Consider the following 24,664-nt stretch of genomic DNA (forward strand, 5'->3'; position numbering starts at 1 on the left):
GATGAGAGGGTTCTGCCAAATCTTCCATCGTCGTTCGGTCTGGTCATCCCCTCGCTGCAGCCTAGATCTCAGAATGAGCACGGGAACATTTAGGTCATTCTTTTTGCAGTAACCATATCATCATCTTCCTATAAGAAACTTAAGCTCTCAAGAAGATGCTTGAAATAATAGAAATCAGACAGAGTCGGACTAAATCACTTTTCATGTGAATGCGAATATAAGGTTCCATGGAAAGAAGGGTGTGCCAGTACCCAAACAGACGGATACCTGATATAACTGCCAAGTAGCCGTAAGCAGTGTGTCTACTGTCTAAAAAGACTTTTATGAACTCGTTTTTATCTCGACGATCATAATGTCTAACGATATATGCACGGAGGAGAAATCAAACATCACGGAAAAAAGGTTCGTTTCAATGAACTAAAGGATACATCAAACAAGTCGGCTATCGATGTATGTAAGTAAATTTCGTAAAAAGACAGGAGACCTAGACGGAAAGAGACAAAGGCAAGTGTTGTAAGTTGCTGATTCTCTGCCCAGTTCTGGAACTCCTGGTTGTGACTGTCAACCCAGATGATGACATCTTTCCTGTTTCGTTCTCTCCCACTACTCATAGCGGCCGTCAGGCGAGCATCCGTCATATACATTGTGTATTTTCGACTACCCCTAACCGGGATTCGACGTTTCCGCTTCTCAGCTCGATGGTGCCAACGCAGAGCGTCCAGCATTCTTCATCAGATCCTCAAGCATAGCTTTCTTGGTCTGAGGAAGCGTTTCGGGCTGTCAAGAGAAAAAATAAAAAGTCAGCTCACTTGCCTTCCAAGGACTTTCGGAATCGGATAATCATACATCATGCTTTAGCAGTTCCTTAACAAAGATAATCGTATTGTCCCGATCCTTGCTTCGTCTCAGCCTCTCGTTGTCATCTGTCGACTCTGAAATGTCGGCAGAAAGACTACTCTGCAACACCTGGTAGACGTCCATGTTCTCCAGGCAATCCACGACAGCCAGAGAGCCTTGCTTGGTTGATGCCATCAAAGCTAGTGCAAACAACCCTTCACTCCTCACGACTGGCCACTGGGTCTGGGTGATCATGGCACCGATAGGACGGGCGACATCTTCGTGCAGACTGAAAAGGCGCTCGAAAAGAATATTTGTCTCGTTACTTTCCTCGCGCGTGCGAGAATTGATCATGCGGCAGATAGAGGCAATGGCACGTCCGATTTCGGTCTTGATTGGGGTCGAATCTGTCTTGCGGAACAGCGAGAGAAGTAAAGAGAGATACGTCCGCATGTGAGCTGGAGAGTCCGGGTCGGGGGATAGTGGTTCAAGGAGTCGGGAGATATTTTTGATGGATGATGAGATAACTTGACGAGCAAGGCTGGCAGCAGCGAATTGTACTTGAGGGACTGTATCAAACCCCCATAGATGAGATATGGCAGGTATGATATCCGCATCGCCCAGGTAAGATTTATTGTCGCCGGCAATTGCCAGGTTTTTAAGGAAGCCGAGTGCAGCGTGAAGAACAGCACCTCTGGCCTCACTTTTCAAGATAGATATCAGCGCTTTATGTGTCTCTAAACTCTGCACCATCATCTGACACACTTCGTCTGATCTCGCCAGGTTGCCGAGCATGACACAAGCGCATATCTGCAATTGGTCTTCCGGACTTTCGAGCCATGACTTCAAAGTCTTCGACAACGAAGAATCAAGCGGGTAAACTTCCATAAACTGCGGTAGAGCGGAGACATCCGATAGTGCCTGGTTGATCTTCAAGCGCAACTGCGCTAGCAGCTGTACGCCCTCGCTAGAGGACTCGCCTGCATCTGTGGAATATGACCGGCGGAGAACAGCTAATAGCTTTTCCACCATGCCATTCGATAGGCAGACGTTCTGGAATCGCTCATTCTGCAAATACGTGACGAGGCAGTTGACCAAACATGCATACTGAGCGAAAGTCGTGTGTTCGTCCACAGCGAGATCCATAAGAAGCAAAATAGTTCCATCAGGAGATGCATCAATTCCTTGTGCTGTTCACGTCAGAATAGGACCAGAGTAAGGCGATGGATCATACCTTGTTCTGCCGCCATCTCAACCAACTCATATGCGTAGTTGAGCAGTGCATTCCCCTCGATCGAACCATCCCTAATGAGCTTCAGGAGAATGTATGCAATCCGGTTCGCAGCCACCTGAGATTGGGCCGGTTCTGCCAGGAATCAGTTACGGTACGAAGGATGGTTTAGAACGTTTAGGAAATGGGTGAAACGTACCAAAATCTGCGCATATGTTATATATGACAGGTATTGCGACATGAACGAGTTCCGGGTCAAGAAAGAACCTGATAATTGGAAGGGTGTAATTCGCGTCCACAACGAGTTGTCTATTTTCATCTGGAGTTTTGTTAGTTAGCAGTCTCCCCAAGGAAGCAGAATAGGGTGGCAACCTGTGTCAGCGCATGAATTGCCAATGAGCCGTAACGAGTGTAATAAGATATCATTGTCAATGTCATCCTTTGAAGCAACAACCCGCAGAAAGAACTCCAGAATGCCAGCCTGGCCATAAGGCGCTCTCCATGATGCTACAAACACAGTTAGTAATTGTCTGTAAGATACGGTGCAGAAACCATCTCACGATCTCGGCTCCCGTTGGCCAACAATTCCGCGGCACGAGCCATATAATCCGACCTACTATACCATAGTCTGTCCAGAATGGCCCTCACACCTACAGCCTGCAGATTCCACTGTCCGCGTTTTGCACCAGCATCTGCCTCGTTGAGAGACGCCAGGAGCTCCTTCACTTGGAAGTTTCCCTCATTCGCGTCTGCCTCAAGGAAGATTGCTTGCAGAGAGCGGAACATATCTTCTTGCTCTTCGGACTGCAGTTGTTGACCGTCTCTCGCAGGGGCAGCTGGGGGAGAGACAGTCAATTCTGACAGTATCTCTTGCACCGTAGGAAGCTCAATTGCTTTGCCTGTCTGTACCTTGGCTTGAGTGTGAAGATCGGCCACAGGAGACTGAGTACCCGGAGCAGAGACCTGGCCGAGGACTTTCTGTCGCGGCTCCTGGCGCTCCAATTTATCATTTCGAGAATCCATCATTCTACAATATTAGATTATTAACGACAAACAGCGGCTGCCTAGGCTAGAAGAATACCTGCCTGATTCCAACAGAGGACAAATCTCCGCTCAATAATCACTGCAACTGGTGACGGCAGTGAGGTCCTTTAGCTCTTCCAAAGGTGGTAATGTAGAGAGGTTTTGGCGCCCCTCCCCCCCGTGGTCTCCACCGTCGGTTGGCGATGCTGCCTGGGATGGCTTCAGGACCGCTCGTTTAGTGGTGGACAATGAGGTTCGACGAGTTTTCGGTACACGGGAGTCCTTACCCGGTGACCCTTGGCTAGGCAGAGACCAACATACAAGATATAGAATACTCTGTTAGCATATTATTACTCGTAGACACCAAAATCCTACAAGGTAATTATGCTCTCCAGGAACGCCATCCAATGACAGCTGTGGTGCTCCCCTCCCTACATAGGCTACGGAGGCCAGGGCGGCCAAAGGCGCACCAGGCGCGCAAGCTGGCCTCGGCTCGAGCTTAACCATCGACGTTCGACGAAGCTGCAATTAATACATTCTCTGCTTACAGACAGTATCGAGACCAAAGTCGCTTCGCTTTTAAACGGTCCTTATCAGCACGAGAAGTCATTGTCGCACGGTCTAGCTCCATCAGACCCTGTTCTCCGGATTGACATCTGCCCATCATGACGCGCGCGCAGCAGACCATCTCCGTCCTCCTTCTCGTCTCATCAGTACGTATTCATACGAACTCCTCCACGATTACGGATCGCAGAAAAGAAAGCCAAAACTATTAGAGACGCGATCCAAGCTGACATCTCCATTTTCTTTCCTCTAGCTCTACCTCGCCCTGTACCTTGGCCTCGTCCCCCTGAACGAGACTGTCCAGAGAGAGATCATCCCTGTTGTACGTACACCTGCGATTCTTGATACCATTGCCTCATGATTCTCTTGCGCTCAGACGGTGGCGCTATATTTCTCCGCATCGTTTTAATTTGAGCGTTCCCCCGTTGCTAATTCCTCGAACTCACAGCTTCCTTTCTACGCACTGATCTCGTTCGGCTGCTACCTCCTGGCGCGGCTGGGATGGGCTATCCTGACTTTCAACGACGTTCCCGAAGCACACGAGGAGCTTCAGAAGGAGATTGAGTTGGCTAAGGTCGAGCTACGTAGGGGGAAAGTGGATGTCGACTAAATCTGTGTTTATATTGGGTCTTTGCGTTAGAGGTCTCTTGTATCAAGTTTATTTGCGATCGGGATGGTCTCCGATACTCCAGGAAGGTTGTGGTATATCCGGGTAAAGATCATATAATGGTGAAAGGGCTTGGAAAATGGAAGTAGTCCGGACCTTGAGCTTATGTATTATTCTACGTCGATCCATCGATATCGCTTCATCTATTAAAACAAAACAAAGTCCGGCATGCATCAAACACAGTCTAGTCTATATTCCCTGGAAATCCTTCAATTCACCTCCACCGAGAAGGAATACTGAAATGGACGAGTCTGCTGTGGAGCAGGCTATAAAGCGGAGGTCTCCACTCTTCTGCTTGCTGGCCTCTCGATCGAGACTGGAAACATGAAGACACAAATGAGCAACCTAAATCTTGAAATTTTGAGTGCACGTCTTAGGTTTTGGCCTCCAGGCTCCCAGTGAGCATCGGAGAGACGTAAGCACTCGCCGCTTGCGTCTTCTTCTAATGGCATGTAGGCATCAAATAAAGGCTCGAGAGGAAGTAGGTAGGAAGTTCCCTGCGCCGTACGTAGCCTCCCAAACAAACAAAATGCTGAATGGAAACAAGAGTGCCAATCCCCTGTAGCTCTCCATTCACCCCATCTGCCCTTTCGCTGCATCTCGACTGGGTGCAGATATTCTTGGCTGCATAAGATACAGTCCACAGGACGGGCCATCAACTTCAGCCTTCTGTTTCGGAGAGGATCGAACACAAATTAAAGAACGCCTTCAGAAGGACTTTTAAAGAGGGTTAAAAAGGTATCTCATGCGCCATCCACCAAATGCATTCCTTTTCTCTATCACTCCATAGCTGATATGTCTGTTCACGTCATAACATGCGCTGAAGAACCAAAATTAATAATCAAGATGTTTGGAATAAAATAGGAGAGAAAAAAAATACATGGCAAAAAAACAGCTGTTCAAGTGCTGGGTGTTAGGCTGAGGTTTGTAAAGATGTATGACTGCCCAAACAAGGCTAGATTAGAGCAAGCTTGGTAGTTAACCACGTAAAAGGGATGCCTCATGATATCAGAGGGTGCTCTGCAGCCAGTCTATCATGTTCATCGATATCCCTGTGCAAGTTATGTTAGAAATTGTAGACCCCTGATTGTGAAGGCAATAAAGGGTAGGAATGGAGCTAAAACTCATGCAACATACTTTGCTTCCCAAGGATAGCAGATCCAAACATCATCCGTTGTGACAGCCGCGTGGTACCGGCCCGATTCGAGCATATCTTGCGGCAGCTTGCCCTTCTTCGTCTTGTTCTTGTTCTGGTGGGAGTCAGTAACCGTAAAGACTACGGACAATATGCAGAACACGCACATGCAGGACAAAGACGGAGAATGTAGTCTTCTCTCCTTCCCGACCCAGTTGTTTCTGTGCAAGCTGTACGTCCTTCTCAAGCTCACGGACAGCATATTCGAGCGTCGTCCGGGTGTCGTCAACCTCGTCAACGATCAGGACGTTCTTGCCAATCAGATTCGCCATCTCGAGGGAGCTAAGATCCAGCCATTGCGTGCGGGTGACCTTTGTTCCAGGCACTTCCTCAGGGTCACCGCGACCCAGGTCCTCATAGAGAGAGAGTCCAATGGCCTGAATAGGGATGTTGGGGTCACCAGGACGCTTAAGGAATGATCTGTCACAGATATGTATAAGTATGAACCCTCCACAAGCTGCTATACATGCAGGTACATCGTGGACGGATTATGGTGGGTTATCGAGGGCAGGCGCATACCGAAGAATGCGGGCGGGAACATAACCTCCGCCGCCAATAGCGATCATGAGGTTGGGGTGGAATTCCTTCAATATCTTGTCTGCGGAGGTTTGGCACAGTTTGTGCACCTATAAGGTAAATTTTCAGTATAGATGATTCCACCTTAAGAGTTGACATCATGAAACTATAGGTCGTGAGAATTGTGACTAGGTGCAGCATGCATTGCGCAGTGCAACCTAGCGCGAACGCGGTGTACACCCGAGAAAGCTTGACCAACCGACATACCTGGTTATATGTGACGTAGACCTTCTGCGGCATCTTTATCGTGATATGGTATCTGGATTGTATCGATCACTGTGGTCGGAAGTAGGTGTGCGACAGAATCTATGAATCAATTGAGGCTATCACGGAGAGCGGATGAGGAGGGGCAAGAACATAATACTGATGATATCCTTTCAGGAACCAGGAAGAGTCCCCAATGGTGTCTTGACAAAGGAGAAAAATACAGTCAAGGAAAAAAAATGAGTGTGCGGACGACCACACGGCACGCAAGAAAAACGTTCACGGCGTTTGTCACTTTAGTGCTGCGTCACTCCACGGAAGTCCTGCGGACCCCGCCACAGCCTTTGCTCTTTTCTTCAGATGCAACCCACACAGCACCCCGCTCTACGCTAGATTGGGCACTTCTTGGGGCACCAGCAGCGGTTCCCGTCTCTAGAACACCAGCGCCGAGAGTCCATTGTCAGACTAGTCTGGTCCCCACTGTGGCACGGCCCATCGAGATCGGACTCAGACTCAAGATTTAAGAGTCGACACAGACACACAGTTGGAGTGTTGGACTGGTCCACCAACGCACAAATTGAGCTTGAAACTGATACAAATAATGGACTCATACCATCAAATCATGTCTCTGTGGCACAATCGGCTAGCGCATCTGACTGTTAATCAAGAGGTTGGGGGTCATGTGTTTCCTTTTTTGATCTGAATCTTATACAAATCCATTTCTTTTTGTCCTCTTTCTTTCTCAGGCAAAGCTTTTTATTGCTTTACTCTTCAGTCTGTTGGAACCAAAAATTTTCATTAATGGCGATGTAGTTTAATATGGAAATATACTATACTTTATAAAAGCTTCGCGTCGGTTCGTGCTGGGCTTACTCCGCTCCGGTGATATAAATTGAACTCTTCAGAGCCACCACGCTTGGGAATAATAGAATCGGAGTGCAGAAATTGGTTGCTGCATACCACCATCTTCCGAGAGGTTTACTGCATTTGCGAGAGGACTTTTCTATGGTTTCCTCAGAATAGTAGCATCTTTTCCGGAGACAACGAATATATATCCAAGTACCACTAGCGCTCCCAGTATATATGAAGCTCCTTACAGCACAACAACACAAATACACAATATACCCGCACCGATACCAGTGTGGAGGAAGTCAGTCCATCTGGGGGTTACCCCAAACCCTAGCAGGCGAAGTGAACGGCAGAAAGGGTATATTATCACTGAAAACCATTCGTCCTTGGCAGCGAATGAATCAGAAACCGAAAGAAATGACACAGACGCAGAATTAGGCATGTTCACTCTTTCGTTTTTGCAGTAATATGATATAATCCCGATTGATTGTCACTCTCCTGTCACCCACGTCCATAACTCCATAATGAATGTTGAATGCGAGAGGCAGAGGTAATTCAGATTTTTTTGGGTCTCCGGATACCAACTGATTGGGGTTGTGGTTTAGTGGTATAATACCCCTTTCGCATCAATGGCTCGATTGATCGAACCATAGGCATAGGGGTGGTCCGGGGTTCGATTCCCCGCGGCTCCAGTGTTTTTGGCCAGTTCCAGCTATTCTGCTTTAATGGGGTAAAGCAACTATCTTCCCATAGAAGCTGTGACGGTATGGAACGTATTCGGTATAGAAGGAAAATTTTTTTTTCTTAGGCGGCCCGTTCCCCATTGTTGTGTGCCTGACGTATAATACTATCTAGCCAATTAATGGAGGGCCGGAAGGCATGTTTCCAAACGATGAGAGATCTTTCACTCCCCACAAATGGGTTAGCAAAGAGGGACAGTCAGGCCACTTATGACAATATCAAAGGCTTGAATGTGAGAGTTCAAAATTCTTATCCCTTTTTGGCTGCCAGGACTCAGGGGCTGTGGAGCGGAATATTCTAAATCTAGCTATCTGGACCTCTCCAGTGTCATCTGGCATTGCATCACATGTTAAGGGCCAAAGGCTATATATATAGGACGTTGGCAGATGATTCTGCTGTAAAGGTGACATATCTCCTTTAGTTGCAAGGCTAGGGTGAATGGCATGGTTACACAACAAGAGAAATGATGAAATATAGGCGAAATAATTCTTTGGCGGAATTGTTGGAGATTTTTGTGAAGAGACCCCCCAACTTCTATTTGTACTGTACATGTTGTGGCCCTGGCGATAGCCCAGTAAGCATGCATTCAGTCTTCGCCGAGTCGATGTCTCCGACTACTATATGGATCGCGCAGGTTCCTCACAGGGATGTGTTGTGAGACTATGATGTAGTCGACTCCAGCCCAATGAGAACAATCTGGGACTCTAGTTTCTCGTACCTAGACACGGTACGCTGTTTCATTCGATTTCGAGGGTAGAACAAGTTCACGATGGAGCATACTGCTCAAGATGAGAGCCTTTAGGATTTACCCAAAGCTGACTTATCAATTCAAAATAGTCAAGGTCCAAGAATATAGGCCTTCTCTTCAGTTCAAGTGGTTCCACAATTAAGGAGCAGAAACCACTGGAGATACTTGGGTAGTGGGGAACAATGAATCTTGGCTATCCGGCAGAACCTAAATTGCTTTTTGGTTATCTTCTGATATGCGGAGTACTGTGCACGGAGAGTAGAGCCTGGCGATACCAGATATCACCGTTCTTAAAAGTCATATGATGGAAACTCCGAGATTTTCTTGGAAAATATATCGAGGTGACCAGGAAAGTCGGTAAAACGCATCCGATGTTCCATCCTCCTCAGATTAGTGTTGTTCTCGTGGAGCTCCCGCCACAGGGCTTCGTCGCATTCCCAAAACTGCAGACGTTTGGCAAAAAAAGTCCAAAGTTGGTGTAGAATGTAGATGCAGCTCATTTTATTTGCATCATTCTTTCCAGCAGGGGGAATGATGACGTACGCAGTGGGGGATTGAGATGCCCACCTGGCGCTTGGATGAGACTATTCGTGAAAGTGGCACCGGAGAATTCGGGAATGGAATACAGTAGTAGATCAATAGTCTCCGCCCAAGTTTCCACTTTATCTGTGTACACTGTACATTCCATTTCTCGATTTAATCTCATAGTCTTATTCATAGGACGCAAAAAAAATCAGACCAGGGTCATTGTTGAAGGCAGAGAACAGTGTGCAGTAGACTGCGCCTCATTGAAAGACCATTGCCCGCAGAGGAAAAAGGTTGTCTGCCAGGCACAGGATATAGAATCTTGGATATGGACGGACTGGTAACGTGGTTGGAGATGCTGTATGGTGATGTCACGTCTCGGATACCTCACCGGGCCGCCGGCAACATCTGGGAAAGACGCCATTCGTCACAGCTCTGTTCAAAATCCAAGCGATCCAGGGCTAGCAGCAGTTGATCTGAGCTGCTCGCCACGAGTCGGGTAATCGGTAACTATGCCGTTCTCCGCACTCCACGCCAGCCGCGTCTCCCCGAAAATTCTGCGCATGGGCTGCCCCGTTGCGGCTTCCCCTAGATCGGCCCTGCCAGACGCTGCTGTAGAATGGCGTCCGCAACTTAGGGGCCGGCCGACTGGTAACTTCTATTGGAGAAGTTCATAATTTTATTATCTTTTCTTTTCTCATGATCTCTGCTGCCATCGATACCGTCGTGCATCAGTGTTGCAGGAGCAATCTCAGGAGCTTGGCTTTGCGAGGCGAGATTATCTTCTCGCGTTGAAGTCAGTAGCTTCCGCAATGGGAGCTTGACCCCCACGAGAGCAACATGGCAATTGCAGCGGCCCTTCCCAGACACCTGAGGAGACCTGGAGATGATGGATATCGTACTCCTACCATCGAAGATGCCGAGCGTTCTGTTTCGGCCGCCAGCAATGGCGGAGCTTTCCCGTTTCCTGTCCCAAGTTCAAGGGAGGCTCACACATCGGCCCTGGGAGCGCTGAACGGGTCGATTTTTCGGTCATCCATGTCGGAGACGGAGAATGGGAGGAAAGAGACCCCAGATAGCACTTTTGGGGTAGACCGTGCGGGTCTGACTAAAGGGCCAAGCCAGTGGCCCGAAAAGCTCACTTGGAAGCAGCGAATACGCCACTTTACGTGGGCATATTTCACCCTCACAATGGCAACGGGAGGGATAGCCAACGTACTATATGCTGGTAAGGGGGTGCTACTCGGAATGTCGAGCAAACTGTGCTGATCAATGCAGTCCCGTACCGGTTTCGGGGGCTCGAGACTATAGGCACCATAGTATTTTTGTTCAATATTGTTCTATATCTTATCATCTGGGGTCTTTTGCTTACAAGATTCTATTTATACCCTTATACATTTAAAGCGTCTTTCTTGCATCCCACCGAATCTCTGTTTGTTCCCGCTTCTGCAGTCTCCTTTGGGACTATCCTGATCAATATCTCTCAATATGGACCGCAGAAGACAGGAGAGTGGCTCGTTCATGCAGTTGGCATATTATTTTGGATAGATGCCACGCTGGCTGTCATTTTTTCCGCTGGTATATATCTCCTACTGTAAGACTGTCACTGATTGAGTTAAATATGCCTGGTACTAACCTCGTCAGTTGGTCGACACAAACCTTCACTATAGCACAAATGACCCCAATCTGGATTTTTCCAGCTTATCCAATGCTGATCATTGGACCTCACGCTGGTATCCTGAGCTCTGAGCTCGAGCCTTCCCGCTCTCTCCGCATAATCATCGGAGGCACAACCATACAAGGGGTCGGCTTCTTGGTTTCATTGATGGTATATGCTGCCTTCATTTATCGATTAATGACCCAAAAGCTCCCCAAAGAGAACATCCGGCCTGGGATGTTCGTTTCCGTTGGACCAAGCGCTTTCACGGTCGCCGCAATTGTGAACATGGCTGCTGATGCAAAGAGGTCATTCCCACCCGATTTTATGGGTGATGGAGAGCTGGCTGCCAATGTCCTGCGAATTGTTGCCAATTTCGCCGCTCTGTGGTTGTGGGGGTATGTGTCTTGGGCGTCCCAGACATCGCCTGCCTTTCTGCTAATTTTGCTCTTAGACTTGCGATCTTCTTTTTCTTCATTGCGACTTTCGCACACCTGTCAGCCATCGGTCCTGGTCGGATGATCTTCTCCATGGGATGGTTTTCGTTTGTGTTTCCGAACACCGCACTGATCACAGCGACTTTTGCTATCGGCAAGGCATTCTCCTGCGAGCCCATCAAGATTATCGGCTGTGTCATGACAATTCTCCTGATCCTGATGTACATATTCGTGTTTTATATGATGATCCGTGCGGTAAGGTTGCGTCATATCCTGTGGCCACAGAAAGGTGAGGATAAAGATGAAGGTGGGTTCCAGATCAAGGAGATCAAGCCCGAATCTCCTGGGGAGCAACCTCCCGTTTAAATTCCGTTGGAGCTTCTCATTTTGTCGATTATCAGAATTTGGGGTCATATTATTATAATATGTTGGAGCGTCTCGATGATTGCGATTGCTTTATTGGTTGGATTAATATGCTGTTAGGAGTTTGGAAGAAGCTCAGCCGGATGTCTTTTGTTTGACCATACTGCCCATTTTCCAAAAAAAAGGACGCCCCTTTCATTTATACCCTCGGGAGCTTTCTTTCCATCGTACATACGACTTCCGTCGTTAATAATATCTTTCCCGTGTACTATCCTTGGATCTTGATAATGAACTATGAAATAACTGCATCATCTGCATCATCTGCATCTCTCTATTATGTATGTAGCCCCTCAGTTTTGAATGCGAGTGTGGGGAAAAGATATCTTCAACTCTCCCGTACTACGCAAATAGTCCATGTAGTAGGTTGCCGAAACTTACGTTACCCTAGGTCCCCAAGTCACCCGGCTTGCTGCTTTTACTCCATTGTGATCTGGACAGATTTTGCTCAGTGTCTAACCTATCATGCTGTCCGGACACCCTCCAATAGCTTCAAAAAAAATCACATGGCTATAAAAAATAGCAATCTTTCAAAGCTGCTAAGCAGGCAGGGGGACCCCGAGTAACGAAAGGTTCGGCAACCTACCGTGGAAAGCTGAGCGAACTATTTCCGCGGGTCTCGGTCCGAATAGGGTTGGCTCATAGGGCTTAGGGCTCAACGACGTCACCTTGCTTTGGACCTCGGGTTTCTTTTGGATCACGAGCTTAGTTCCGCCGACTGGAGCTACGCAGACCTTCAGGAGGGGGTACTACTGTGTACTGAGGTACGGAGTAGGGCGGACCTTGGGAAGCTCCACTGTATGTTCACTAACTTACATTTCCCCTTCTCCGCTTTCTTTTTATCAATTATTTACTTCCCCTTATTGACCCTGTTCGTCTTTCAATAGATTCACAGAGCATTGGATTTTTGCGTTGTCACTGTACCTCTAACCATGACTGCTACCGAAGACAATCGCAGATCCGTTCTAATCAGCGGGTAAGTACCTACCTAGGTACCTAACACTAGGTACCACCGTGATATTTCTGCGCGCGTCGACATGACTAGCTCTTTTTTGCATACTGCTGGCTATTGCTGGTTATTTTCACATATATCGCGTTGAAACACGCCGCTGATTCTATTCTTCTCACTTTAGATGTTCCCCCGGGGGAATCGGCAACTCGCTCGCGCGCGAATTCCACCGGCACGGCTTGCGCGTATTTGCGACGGCGAGGAATAGAAACGACATTGCAGATCTGGAAGCACTGGGGATTGAGACATTGAGTCTCGTTGTTGACAATGAGGAAAGTGTGAAGGCCTGCTACAGGGAGGTGGAGAAGAGGGTCAGTAACAGAGGCTTGGATTATTTGGTTAACAATGCGTGAGTGCAGATCTCATGCCATGGTCAATTGAGGAATGGGAAATACTGACTATTGACCGTGACGCGCAGAGGTCGAAGTACGTACAGCTTTGGCTTCTATTTTCCTTCCTTGTCATAGAGACGAGACTGACGGTGGTGGCATGATGACCAGATTATACCGTCCCTGCCATGGAGGTTGACATCTCTGAAGCGCGAGCCACATTCGAGACTAACTTCTTCGCCGTGATCGTTATGTGCCAGACATTTCTTCCACTTCTCATCAAGGCCAAGGGGAACATTGTCCAGATTGGATCGATAGCTGGGGTTAGTTCGCTTTCGGCCAAGCCTCTTTCCTGCAGCCATTGCTAACTATCAATGTCATCACCAGATTATTCCGTACGTCTTTGGTTCTGTCTACAATGCCTCCAAGGCGGCCTTACACTCCTTCAGCGACAGCTTGCGTGTTGAACTCGCTCCGCTTGGGTACGTCAGACCGCCCCCATTGCTAATCTTCACTCTTGTGCGCTGTATGTCTCTGACCGTCCATGCTATCATCAGAGTCAATGTGACAACTGTAATCACTGGTGGCGTGCAATCCCGCATTGCACGCACCAAGCGCACCCTCTTGCCAAATTCTTTATATGAGCCCGTCAAGGACGAATATGCTCGCCGTGTCGTGCATAGCCAGGAGAACGCGATGCCAAATTCCGACTACGCGCGAAGTGTCGTGACCCAGATTCTCTATGGATCCGCACCATGGCGATGGCTGTGGCCGTGGGCGCGGGGCCGAAAGCGCTGGATCTGGGAGGGCCACAAGAGCTGGCTCATCTGGCTCCTAACCGGCGGCTGGGCTTGGGTAGGTTTGTTTGATCGGGCAATGACGAGGATGTTTAGGCTGTGGAAGGTGAAGGGGACGGTCAGGAAGAAAGCCGATTAGCATTGTTAGTTAGATAAGGTACGAAGAGGGTCCAGAGCCCCAGTTGAACGCCTTTCTTGTCCCGGAGCTGCATGCATCGTTGACGACATACTGTGTAGTCATTCTGATTCAGATCGCGACTTATCTAGCCGTATTTTGCGCTATGTGATAAATAAGGTGGATGAGGCTGTTTAAGGCGGGGAATGGGCGCGAGGGTGGATCGACATAGGTTCTGCAAGGGATCCCGCGAGATGCCGGGGAGTATGGGGGGTGGGAGCTTGGGACAAGGACAAGAAGGCTTTTAAAGAGCCCACGGGGTTTTCCCTCAGCCCACAGTCTGGGTCGAGCTCCGCCAGTTCTCTAGATACGGTTATATCTTTATCCACATGCTTGCCCCTCATTAGCTGTCAGGCAGGGTGGGTCCCGAAATGTGGGATACGGAGTAAACAACAACAGCAGGATGAAGTATTCTTTTCCACGACCTCAACCCTGAGCCTCGAAAGATTAGATAAGGCGCGTTGAATAGACGGTATCTGGGCGAAGCCGCGACGATGCTCACCGGATGTAACGAAACAAGGGACCGGGAAAAGTGTCCCGGCCCATCAGGTGACAGCCGACTCCCGACGCTCTCACCGCGCATCTAACCTAGGTAAGTAGCCATATCGCATCCCGAGGTCACTCCCCCCAAAATAGAAAGCTGCCTTGTGTCAGGCCTCAACCGCCTGGGATCCCTTCTTTTTGTGTCCCGTCCTCTGCAATTTTTCTTCTTTTTACGCTCCCCTGTAATACTAATACCTGTCCTTCCACCATGTTCAAGCTCGCTCGCAGCAGGCCGGTCGCCGCAGCATTCAGAGCTGCTACGGTGAGTCAACTTGCGGGCGCAGATGCGCGCGGTGATAATTTTTACTGACGCGATGCTGTCGCCTTTTCCAGGAGTTATCCGTACATGGCAAGCTCGCTCAGCAGACGAGAAATCTCTCGATCCATGAATATCTCTCTGCGAACCTGTTGAAGTCGGTGCGTGGCCCCCACCCCTCCCCCTTCGCTAACGCACAGTTTGAAATGCCCCCTGGGCTGCTGTTCACGCCGCTGACCATCAACTGCAGTATGGAGTCGGCGTGCCCAAGGGTGCGGTCGCCCGCTCCGCAGAGGAGGCTGAGGCTGCTGCCAAGGAGATTGGTATCTTTTATCCTCGATATCTTTATGATAAACAATATGGCTGACATGGACACAGGTGGGGAGGACATGGTTATCAAGGCTCAGGTTCTTGCTGGTGGTCGAGGCAAGGGTACCTTCGACAATGGGCTGAAGGGAGGTGTGCGCGTTATCTACTCGTAAGTCAAGCTATATAGGATGTCGTTAGTGATGCGACGTTGCTGACCTGAACGATAACTCTAGGCCGACTGAGGCCAAGATGTTCGCTGGCCAGATGATCGGACACAAGCTCATCACAAAGCAAACTGGTGCTCGTGGGCGCCTCTGCAACGCCGTTTACATCTGCGAGCGCAAGTTCGCCCGACGTGAATTCTACCTCGCGGTTCTTATGGATCGCCAGACTCAATCACCCGTCATAGTCGCCTCGTCGCAGGGCGGTATGGACATTGAGACCGTCGCAAAGGAAAGCCCTGATGCGATCCACACCACCCCAATTGACATCAAGGTTGGCGTCACGGACGAGATTGCGCGCAACATTGCTACCGAGCTGGGTTTCTCAGAGCAGTGTATCGAGGAGGCCAAGACGACCATCCAGAACCTGTACAAGGTCTTTATGGAGAAGGATGCCACTCAGATCGAGATCAACCCCCTGTCAGAGACCTCAGACCACCAGGTGCTGGCTATGGATGCCAAACTGAACTTTGATGATAATGCAGAGTTCAGACAGAAGGAAGTGTTCTCGTGGAGAGATACTACGCAAGAGGACCCAGATGAGGTTAAGGCAGCTGAGCATGGATTGAACTTCATCAAGCTGGATGGTGACATTGGATGCTTGGGTAAGGATGAATCTCCGATAATTCCCTCTGCGCCTATACTGACCTGAGCATAGTCAACGGCGCTGGTCTCGCCATGGCCACTATGGACATTATTAAGCTCAACGGAGGCAACCCTGCCAACTTCCTTGACGTCGGTGGCGGTGCCACTCCCGCGGCTATCAGGTCCGCCTTCGAGCTCATCACCAGCGACCCCAAGGTCACCGCCATCTTCGTCAACATTTTCGGTGGCATCGTCAGATGCGATGCTATCGCTCAAGGTCTGATTCATGTTGTTCAGGACATGCAATTGCGCACTCCTATTGTTGCGCGATTGCAAGGAACTAACATGGAGCAGGCTCACCAGCTGGTATGTTAAGGTACTCATGATCTGATAAGAGATATTTTTCTAACAGGTTCATCAGATCAACGACTCTGGCCTCAAGATTTTCTCCATTGAGGACCTGCAGAGCGCCGCCGAGAAATCTGTCCAGTTTTCCAAGGTCGTCAAGATGGCCCGTGACATTGACGTGGGCGTCGAGTTCACGCTCGGTATCTAAGCTCCATTGCCAAGATTCTAGTTAGCATCTTGCCATCTTGATTGCTTTTTCGATTCTGTCCATATCCTTGACCTTGGAAGAGGAGTCGGGATGAGGAAGACAGACACCTACCTTCAGGAAGACATGCTGACCATTTTTCATCCAGACATGGAAAAGCCAAGGTCAAAGGTAGTGGAGCAATGGTTGGCTTAGGGGAATGGTTTTTTGGAGAGAAAACGTTCATGGGTAACTTCATAATAGACCGTGGCCACCGGTGGTTTCATTTCGTTTCTTTTCCGTTATCTCTTGTGGGTGTTTTCTCATTAGCCCACCACTCAGGTTGTCTACTGCTTGGTATTACTCCGTCTTTTGTTGTTCCTACTTCGTTCTGTCTTAATACGATGGGATCAAGATCAGTACCATTACGTGTTCTCCTGTGCCTGGGAAATTCCAGATAACCTTTCCGATAATGATTTATTTTGCCTGTGAGGGTTATCAGCTCTAGCAGTCGTCTCATCAAACGACCCATAGTCTTCACCTTTTTACATGTGTTCGAGTCGTGACGATAGAGAATCATTCAAGTTAATCAATTAGAGGTGTGACACTCCCAGCTTGAGCTCGGATTCTAGCCCTTTCCTCTCGAGCTTGTCTATAACGAGGAACATCGGCAGCCATGTGGACTCCCTCATCAAAGCACCATACCTCAAGCCCGCTCGGTGTCGCCAGTCCGAAGAATTGGGAATCACCGAACGGCAACCCGCGCGGGTGTGGTTGTCTTGGTGGTATTGCATGCCCGCCGCCCGCGGCTGGCACTGCTGCGTCGTCTCCTGTCCTACTACTGTCTCGAGAGCCCTCTATCACCGTAATTTCCGATCTTCGATGCACGAGTGGACCGTCAGGATTGAATATCCAAATCTCCGGTCTCTCGACCTCGTTGGTGACGTAGTACATGAGGTTATGAGACACCAGGACTGATTGCAAGGGAGGCCGGCCGATCTCATCACCGTAAATGCGTAATGACGCCTTATCGGTTTTCGAATCGTAGAATACGAAGGCGTAATGCGTGTCGTTGGATATCGAGCTCGAGTTCGAGTTCGACGACTCCGAAGTCGAACGGAATGGTATTTGTACTGCTCTATAGATGCTCGAGCGGACAGTGAAGACAGTCCCCTTGAGAGTCCATGTACGATCACGGGGCAGACCCAGAAAAATTGGGGGCTGCTGACGGGTCACGCTAGCTCCGTTAATTGAATATTTGGTCACGATTATTCCTTTCACTGGACAGGCATAATCTTTACAGGAGTCTTTGCCACATATACGGTCGAGTTGTACCACAGCAAGGGTGTCTTCAGAAGGGTGCGGTATTATCATTAATGGCGGGCTCTTCATGTCGAATGTCCGGATCGTCCGTGTTTTTAAATCAAAGATGATAAGGGAAAGGCCGGTTCCTAAGGAGATCACGACTTTTTCTCCGTTGACAACAAAATCTCGAATCGAGGCCGACGGCAAGCGGAACGAACCGTTCTCACCTGTGGTATAGTTCCACAAATGACAGTATCTTCCGATTCAAGAGTTAGAGAGAGCGAATTCTAGGTAAGTAGGATAGATTGCGTAGTTTTTGCTCTTACCCTCGACTCGTGACTACCGAGACTGCAGTCTCTGAAAGTCGGACATGTAGGATAAGTTCTCTATTCTCAGTTGTAAACCGCGAGATCGTGCCAGATCTCAGACAGCGCACGGCTACTCCGAGCCAACGACCATCACTGTCTGTTTCGGCGCACGCAAATCTCCCGCCGCGGTAAGCCATTACGTCCTGCGGTGGATAAAAATCCCAGCATTCAAATCGGTACGGATAGACAGCTTTGGTATACGGTCGCCCCAGTTCCAAAAGCAACCTTCGCTTTGCGTATTTGATAAAGAGAGACTGCCATTCTGCATCTGATGCGTCCGGGAGTGGCTCGTTAATGCAATGGACCTGAAAAGCAGTGCGGTAAATCAGAGGTGACGACAATAATCTGTTCCAACGTCTGGAGACCTGGATAGTTTGATTAGCGAGAGACAAAGGGAGAAGAGCTGTAGAACATACTCTCTGTAGGGAGACGATCTCTTGAAGGTTCAAAAACTCGGATATTCGAGCGACGAGTTCCAAGGGGAGAGAGCCAAGAATATCGTATTTATACGATCTCGCATCCACGCGCTCACGTACTTCGCGCCACTCGTCGGGGAGAAGCTGATCCAGTATACCATGATACCTGGGATATACTGTCAGCACAGGGGAAGTGAATAGTGGGAAAACGAGATTCGTACGCAGCGCGTCGCGCTTTTTTGCCCTTCAGTGCCTTGAAAGAAGCTATGATGCTTGACGCATCAGTATCCAGGTTTTCTCCCATTGTGATTAAAATGAGTGGCCTATCGATAGGTTCTGCAGGTACCGAATGGGTAGATGATCACGAACAGAGAAAGCAGGAGTAAGCGCGCAGTTTGAATATATATATTTTAAGGGAGATTCTACGTGTGTTTTGTGTCATTATAAAAGAGTTTTTTCCGTTACCACTGGACGCATTCCACGTGCGAAAGAGGCGCCCGTTGCTGTCACATCGGCTTGAGGCTGCATATACAGTTCTGCAAGCACGGTCGGGTAACACAGGAGGTCGAGTGGGACTGCTGCTCTGTAGATCTATAAAAGATTGGAACCGCCGTGGAGCTCATGGGCGGTCCCCTGGATGAAGAGACAGGGAGGGAGAAGAAAGCATGGAGTACTGGCTGTGTAGCTGTATAGCTGGGAGCCCAAGGGGGAGGCAGCAGAGCGACGATACAACATAGCAAAACGTTGAGGGCCAGAAGCTTCGCGTCTCCCACGGCGCTGGTTCGCCACCGCAGGCTTCGAGAAGCCTTAGACGCAGTCTAGAAGTCTAGAAGAAGCCGACCACGGGTCGCCCGTCACGATCGGCTTCCACGTCGACCGGAACCTGCAGAGTCTAGGGAGCGAGTGATTCAGTTGGACAGGACGGTCGATGGGGAGGAAAAAAGAAACCAGATCGTCTCGTCGACGCGGATGGGCGATAGCGACGCATCTGCCGGTCTCCGCCCTCGACCTCTCGCTCCTTGTATCTAGGGACCCGCTGCGTCCTCCACATCTCGTCCATCCTCGACCAGACATCGATCTTTCTCCCCTCCAGAACCTCCCCCGTTCTCTCGCCATCCTGCTCCTCTTTTTCCCATCTCCAGCCATCTCCCCTGGTCCGTCTCCGCAATTCTCCGACCCATTGGTACATACAATTGCGTCTCTGCTGCGGCTCCGTGCAGTTCCAGGCGCGGCTATTCGATACTTCCGTCGCGGTCTCCCTGAATCCAGTCTCAGACCCTCAGCTCAAGCGGTAGACAGCAGTCTCCAGCGTCCTTCGAAACAAAGAGACTGAGAAACACCCTCCCCCACAGGCTCCGCTGTCGATATCAGGAGTTTCCAGACAGGCGCCAGCAACCTGCGTATGGCTGGGAGCTCCCAGCTTTTCTTCAGCAGCTCCGATACACGCCGCGCATTTGCGATTTCGCTCACCCGCAGCTCCAACGGCTCCCTTGTGGACGAACCTCTCAAACCCACGACTGCACCTTTCCCTTTTTTTGTTGCCCTCCGCGCGATCCTTCCGCTGCCCCGAATTCGCAATGTTCAGACCGACAGAGTTCTCCGGACGTTGATCAGCTCCTCGTGGCTCAGGTTTAACGATTGCCGCTTCTCGACCTTGACGGACGTAACGAGCCGCAGAAACACTCAGAAGAGACATCTGCACTCGTTTTGAAGAGGCGGGACTGTTCGCGCTGACCCTTCTGTTTTCGCGTCGCCTATCCTCGTGTTTGACGCGAAAAAAAGACTTCCAACTCCTCTTTCTTCAATCTAGCGATGAGCCGACTTGCCGATCCTCCGTCGAGAGGTCCATTCTCCGGGCCAGGAGAGGCTCCTGGGAAATCACGAAATATCTCCGTTCTCTCATCGTCCTCGGTTGCATCGGACAATTCGCCAGGCGATCCAATGGATACCACTCCGCCCACGTCTGCGGCAACGGCGCCGCCTACCCAGAACACCCCTGAGGGCGACCAGGCAGGAACGAATAATACCAATGGATCGACAGATACTGGGAACTCGAACAGCAGCTCTGCCCCCAGCCAGACAATTGGCGCAGCAGCAGCAGCCCAACAACCGAAAGTTGTTCAGACTGCATTTATTCACAAGCTCTACAGGTATGTCGGCCGAGTTTGCTCAGACTACTTTGGCATGTGAGTTGACAATGATGACAGTATGCTTGAGGATCAGAGTATCCAGCACCTCATCTCGTGGTCCAGTTCGAATGAAAGTTTTGTCATGTCTCCAACCTCGGAGTTTTCCAAAGTGCTCGCGTACGTCTCCTTTCTCTCTCCTTTTCGCTTTGGCACATCTTGCTAAATTCTGGTGCAGACAATATTTCAAGCATACAAATATCTCCTCGTTTGTGAGGCAGCTGAATATGTACGGTTTTCACAAAGGTATGGTAAGCTTGTGAGAGCGTACTCGGAGGGCGGTTTCTCATGTTTTATCTAGTGAGCGATGTTTTCCACACCGGATCCCCGGATTCCGCCTTATGGGAATTCAAACACGGGAACGGGAATTTCAAAAGAGGCGACCTCGTTGGCCTCAGAGAAATCAAGCGACGAGCCTCCAGGCATGCTCTTATTCATCGAGACTCCTTTTCAGGTCATAAGGCTGGCGCTTCTCAGCCGGGGACACCGGCGGAGCCGGTACCTGATGCTACTGAAGTACGCCTCATGCATCTCGAACAATCTCTCTATGATATGCATAACCGCTTGGTTCGCACGGAGGAGAGCCATGCCATGCTGAGCTCAAAATGTCAAGCTTTGACAGAGAGCCTGGCCAAGTGCTACCAGGTGAGTAACTTGTGCTGTTCTACCATCAAGCTGAGCCGTCTCTGAATTGATTGCCAGTGGTCACATTCAATATCTCATTTCCTCATGGCGATGGTCCCAGACCGGGACAGCCCTTTATACCGCGATGGTAAGAAGCCCTGTTGACGTTTTTGGTCACCGCTGACCCTGAGAAGTATCGAACATGCAAAAGGAGGTAGAAAGGCAACTAGACTCAGTCCGCGCCCTCGAGAATCCACACGATGCTATACTCTCAGGAAGACAACCATACTATACTAATGTTTCCGTTGATCCTGGTCCGCCACTCTCCCCTCGCCAGGTACCCCAGGATGACAGCCGTCGGCCCTCCATGGTGGATGCTACGAGGGCCAACACTATTAGGCCTCCTGTACCTCAGCATCTCTCCGTGTCTCCGCGCCGTTATGGCTCCATTGGTACTGGAAACTCATCGCCGAACTATAATCGCCCCCAGATTTCTGTCCAACAGCATCTAGTGCCTCATCCCCTTGCTTCGGTTTCCTCTCCTCCAGGGCTGAATCTTGCTCGCCGACATACCTCGGCTGATATTCGTCAACATGGGTGGGCCCCGACGGGTACCTCTCCCTTTTCGTCAGGGAACACAGCCGGCAATGTACCCGGCAATGTACCCGGCAATGTAAATACTCCCTGGCCCTCTTCACCTCATCGGACCCCGACTTCGAGCGAGCAGGAAGTTCGACATGTCCTTGCCCAATACGAAATGGGTGGACCGAGGCGCCGTCAGAATACCTCTCGTCACGCGACACCCCCTTTGACCACGGATACGACCTCGTCGACTTTGAGCGTCGATAGTGGCTGGACGTTTGGTGGGCCGAAATTTCCACGGCATGAATCCTCTGTGCCAGCAACTCGTCGCTCAAGTATGGCTAGCAATGTGCATTCCCTTTTGAACCCTGCCGACACAGCAGAACGACCAGACGAAGATGAACCCATGATGGAAGACCGAAAGCGTAAGAGATTGCAATGAGCCACCGCTCCATGGCCTTGGTAGCCCATGTGCCGTATTGACAGAAATACCATTGAAATATTCAGTGAATCGGATCTCACTGCTACATACTTTTCGCATCTACTGGATCATATCACTATACATTTTCTGGGAGTTTTCTTTTCTTTGGTGTTTGGCCTATCGCTCTATACCAACCAATTGTGATGTTCAGATGCACAGTGGGAAGATATCCAACAACCATCTCATTCTTGCCGGATTAGTTTTGGAAAGGTGTACATTAGTGATATTTAGTCCATATTTTTACCCCTCTTATATTTGCCCTGTCATTTTGTTTCCTTTTATTGCATTTTTATTTACAGCAGTTCCACTGGGACATGAACTTCATCCATGTTTTCACCCGCAGGCTATTTTGGAGGCAGGTAACTGCATAGGTATATTTCCGTTTATTTCTTGCATATGATGTAGAGGCTTCTTTTGGTGGTCATGTCTCTTATTACAATAGTTCTTGTGACGGACAGGCTTGATTATCTTCTGGCAAGGAGGCGGGACAGGTCTACAGAGAACGCAAGAGACAGGCCTTATTTTTGCATATTATCAACCATCGGTTGGATGCGGCAGGAACGAATTCATCTGATCTTACTTAAGAAATATTGTCGTTTAAATCCCTGTATTCTTGACTGAAAGCGTCTGCTGGAACTCTATAGGAGACGTTAAACCAATGCGTTCCCGGTAACAATCCGTAGAAACATTATGAGCTTTTCAAACATCGATGTATGTATATTTACCTAGGTATGTACACCCCACCCGAAATGTTGTTTGATGTACTGTGAACTGATGTTTGGTAATGTGGAAGTCCAGGTTATAGAATTGGTTTGGATGCTTGAGGAGACTTGATTAATCCATATATCAACCATTTTGACTGGTGCCTAGTCTTCGAAGGGACTTGGCGTCCATGTCGCAATCCAACAGATAGACAATCTACGTTGCTTAGCAGAGAACCTATCGTTGCGAGCTCATGAGGTGCCAACCGGATCAACATTGATAATGGCATTAGTTTGAACAAAACAATTTTCTGTTTGCTTTCTACGCTTAGAAAGATTTCATTTCTTCTTCTTCTTTTTTGACCTTTCAGCAAGAATCTCGTCCAGAAAACTTCCGGCCTTCTTCTTGCTTCTCGACCCTGTTCCCGTCTTGGTAGACGACGAGGAGGACCCTCCACCACCGTTGACCGTCTCAGAAGCAGCCGGTATCTCATCATTATCATCATCATCCTGAGTGGCGGCTATCTTCCTTTTATTCTTCTTCTTTCCCAGCAGCGTTGATCGCCCCTCTTCTTCCTCTTCGTCTTCCGGCTTGGAAACAGAGGCGGCGGCAGGAGGCGTGGTTTTACCCGGTTCCGGACGTTTGGCGGTAGTAGACTGATTTGACGACGACTTCAGAGTCGCCTTCTGATAGTTTCTGCCCAGGAGCTGTCTGCGCAGTTTGTCGTTGGAGCTGAGTTCGGCGCGATTCCAGCTTCCATCGTTTGCGCTTTGGGGGAGGGGAGCGCCGAGACCAAGCCTGAAAAAAAAAAATAAAAATGGATGGTCAGTTCTGGACTCTCGTAAAAAAAAAAGAATTATAATAGTGATAAAAAGGGGGCTAAAAATGCAGTGAATGGAAAAGAGCCTCACAAAATACATACTTCTCAGGCACGGGGGTAAATATCTCGTCCTCCTCCCTCTGCAGCTCTTCCTCGGACTTGGCGTTGGCGAGTTCCTCTACGGTTTTGGGCGGGAGCCATGATGCGACTAGTCTCTGGCTCCTGGCCAGGGCGACGTTGGCTCTGTTGAAAATCACATCTGCCTCGCTCTGTGAGACCGACATGCCGTTGGGCCTCTTTCTTTTTCTTTTTCGGCGAAGAGGGAGAGAGCCGGCGGGCAAGTTCGGGGCTGGATTGGAACCCGGTGGTCGATCGATCTCCGCGACTTGGGAGCTCTCGTTCCCGTACGGCATCTCACCGCCCGACGTACCTAATTCATCTGAACCTTGCTAGAAACAAACAGTTGACGCATCACGCCACTGTTATTATACTACTTGCGTATTCCTTGCTGTCATCTCTGATTCTTCTTGCTTTTCGAATCATATCTTCACGACCACCGACTCTACGTTATTTATTTATTTGTCCCCTGGATGGTGCACAGTACAATAGAAGTTTAAGGATCCAGTCTATTGAATACTCGCCTGCGCAGCTTATCGAATTATCGCTCGATCTCGAAATATACAATCGTTGTCCTGTGTGAGAATATATGAAGTAGTCGTGCAGACAAGATTTTAGAGAGCTGACCAGTAG

General features: G+C 49.3%; 10 protein-coding genes and 1 non-coding gene across 11 annotated transcripts; 6 read left to right on the forward strand and 5 right to left on the reverse strand.

The window, feature by feature from the left end:
• Window positions 1–690: 690 nt before the first annotated feature.
• Window positions 691–3,091, reverse strand: VTN00DRAFT_10417 (uncharacterized protein; the record flags this gene model as incomplete). Its single annotated transcript, XM_069427071.1, has 6 exons — window positions 691–777; window positions 847–2,027; window positions 2,072–2,203; window positions 2,268–2,387; window positions 2,441–2,575; window positions 2,629–3,091. The coding sequence occupies 6 exons, from the start codon at window positions 3,089–3,091 to the stop codon at window positions 691–693; spliced, it is 2,118 nt and encodes a 705-aa protein (XP_069284179.1).
• Window positions 3,092–3,756: 665 nt separating this feature from the next.
• VTN00DRAFT_10418 (uncharacterized protein) lies at window positions 3,757–4,265 on the forward strand (the record flags this gene model as incomplete). Its single annotated transcript, XM_069427072.1, has 3 exons — window positions 3,757–3,804; window positions 3,909–3,977; window positions 4,104–4,265. 3 exons carry the CDS (start codon window positions 3,757–3,759, stop codon window positions 4,263–4,265), a joined length of 279 nt encoding a protein of 92 aa, XP_069284180.1.
• Window positions 4,266–5,322: 1,057 nt separating this feature from the next.
• Window positions 5,323–6,333, reverse strand: VTN00DRAFT_10419 (uncharacterized protein; the record flags this gene model as incomplete). The annotated part of the gene is made up of 5 exons (XM_069427073.1): window positions 5,323–5,374; window positions 5,460–5,572; window positions 5,625–5,937; window positions 6,037–6,143; window positions 6,301–6,333. 5 exons carry the CDS (start codon window positions 6,331–6,333, stop codon window positions 5,323–5,325), a joined length of 618 nt encoding a protein of 205 aa, XP_069284181.1.
• Window positions 6,334–7,736: 1,403 nt separating this feature from the next.
• VTN00DRAFT_t193 lies at window positions 7,737–7,838 on the forward strand. Its single transcript has one exon. It is a non-coding gene; the product is annotated as a tRNA-Ala (tRNA).
• A 2,162-nt stretch (window positions 7,839–10,000) lies between these two features.
• On the forward strand, window positions 10,001–11,620 carry VTN00DRAFT_10420 (uncharacterized protein; the record flags this gene model as incomplete). Its single annotated transcript, XM_069427075.1, has 4 exons — window positions 10,001–10,388; window positions 10,439–10,754; window positions 10,805–11,215; window positions 11,272–11,620. The coding sequence occupies 4 exons, from the start codon at window positions 10,001–10,003 to the stop codon at window positions 11,618–11,620; spliced, it is 1,464 nt and encodes a 487-aa protein (XP_069284182.1).
• Window positions 11,621–12,606: 986 nt separating this feature from the next.
• Window positions 12,607–13,948, forward strand: VTN00DRAFT_10421 (uncharacterized protein; the record flags this gene model as incomplete). Its single annotated transcript, XM_069427076.1, has 6 exons — window positions 12,607–12,650; window positions 12,808–13,032; window positions 13,102–13,109; window positions 13,184–13,335; window positions 13,400–13,494; window positions 13,570–13,948. 6 exons carry the CDS (start codon window positions 12,607–12,609, stop codon window positions 13,946–13,948), a joined length of 903 nt encoding a protein of 300 aa, XP_069284183.1.
• A 787-nt stretch (window positions 13,949–14,735) lies between these two features.
• VTN00DRAFT_10422 (uncharacterized protein) lies at window positions 14,736–16,454 on the forward strand (the record flags this gene model as incomplete). Its single annotated transcript, XM_069427077.1, has 7 exons — window positions 14,736–14,789; window positions 14,861–14,944; window positions 15,034–15,106; window positions 15,162–15,261; window positions 15,326–15,918; window positions 15,972–16,264; window positions 16,320–16,454. The coding sequence occupies 7 exons, from the start codon at window positions 14,736–14,738 to the stop codon at window positions 16,452–16,454; spliced, it is 1,332 nt and encodes a 443-aa protein (XP_069284184.1).
• Window positions 16,455–17,023: 569 nt separating this feature from the next.
• VTN00DRAFT_10423 (uncharacterized protein) lies at window positions 17,024–18,961 on the reverse strand (the record flags this gene model as incomplete). Its single annotated transcript, XM_069427078.1, has 6 exons — window positions 17,024–17,265; window positions 17,963–17,991; window positions 18,062–18,468; window positions 18,520–18,685; window positions 18,741–18,783; window positions 18,889–18,961. 6 exons carry the CDS (start codon window positions 18,959–18,961, stop codon window positions 17,024–17,026), a joined length of 960 nt encoding a protein of 319 aa, XP_069284185.1.
• Window positions 18,962–19,798: 837 nt separating this feature from the next.
• On the reverse strand, window positions 19,799–20,215 carry VTN00DRAFT_10424 (uncharacterized protein; the record flags this gene model as incomplete). Its single annotated transcript, XM_069427079.1, has 1 exon — window positions 19,799–20,215. The coding sequence occupies one exon, from the start codon at window positions 20,213–20,215 to the stop codon at window positions 19,799–19,801; it is 417 nt and encodes a 138-aa protein (XP_069284186.1).
• A 116-nt stretch (window positions 20,216–20,331) lies between these two features.
• VTN00DRAFT_10425 (uncharacterized protein) lies at window positions 20,332–22,353 on the forward strand (the record flags this gene model as incomplete). Its single annotated transcript, XM_069427080.1, has 6 exons — window positions 20,332–20,669; window positions 20,727–20,825; window positions 20,884–20,951; window positions 21,007–21,350; window positions 21,408–21,477; window positions 21,524–22,353. 6 exons carry the CDS (start codon window positions 20,332–20,334, stop codon window positions 22,351–22,353), a joined length of 1,749 nt encoding a protein of 582 aa, XP_069284187.1.
• Window positions 22,354–23,432: 1,079 nt separating this feature from the next.
• VTN00DRAFT_10426 (uncharacterized protein) lies at window positions 23,433–24,198 on the reverse strand (the record flags this gene model as incomplete). The annotated part of the gene is made up of 2 exons (XM_069427081.1): window positions 23,433–23,892; window positions 24,017–24,198. The coding sequence occupies 2 exons, from the start codon at window positions 24,196–24,198 to the stop codon at window positions 23,433–23,435; spliced, it is 642 nt and encodes a 213-aa protein (XP_069284188.1).
• Between the last annotated feature and the right edge of the window lie 466 nt (window positions 24,199–24,664).

Source organism: Thermoascus crustaceus (genome assembly GCF_041956765.1).
Source record: "Thermoascus crustaceus strain CBS 181.67 unplaced genomic scaffold VTN00scaffold_9, whole genome shotgun sequence".
In the NCBI taxonomy this organism is placed as follows: domain Eukaryota; kingdom Fungi; phylum Ascomycota; class Eurotiomycetes; order Eurotiales; family Thermoascaceae; genus Thermoascus; species Thermoascus crustaceus.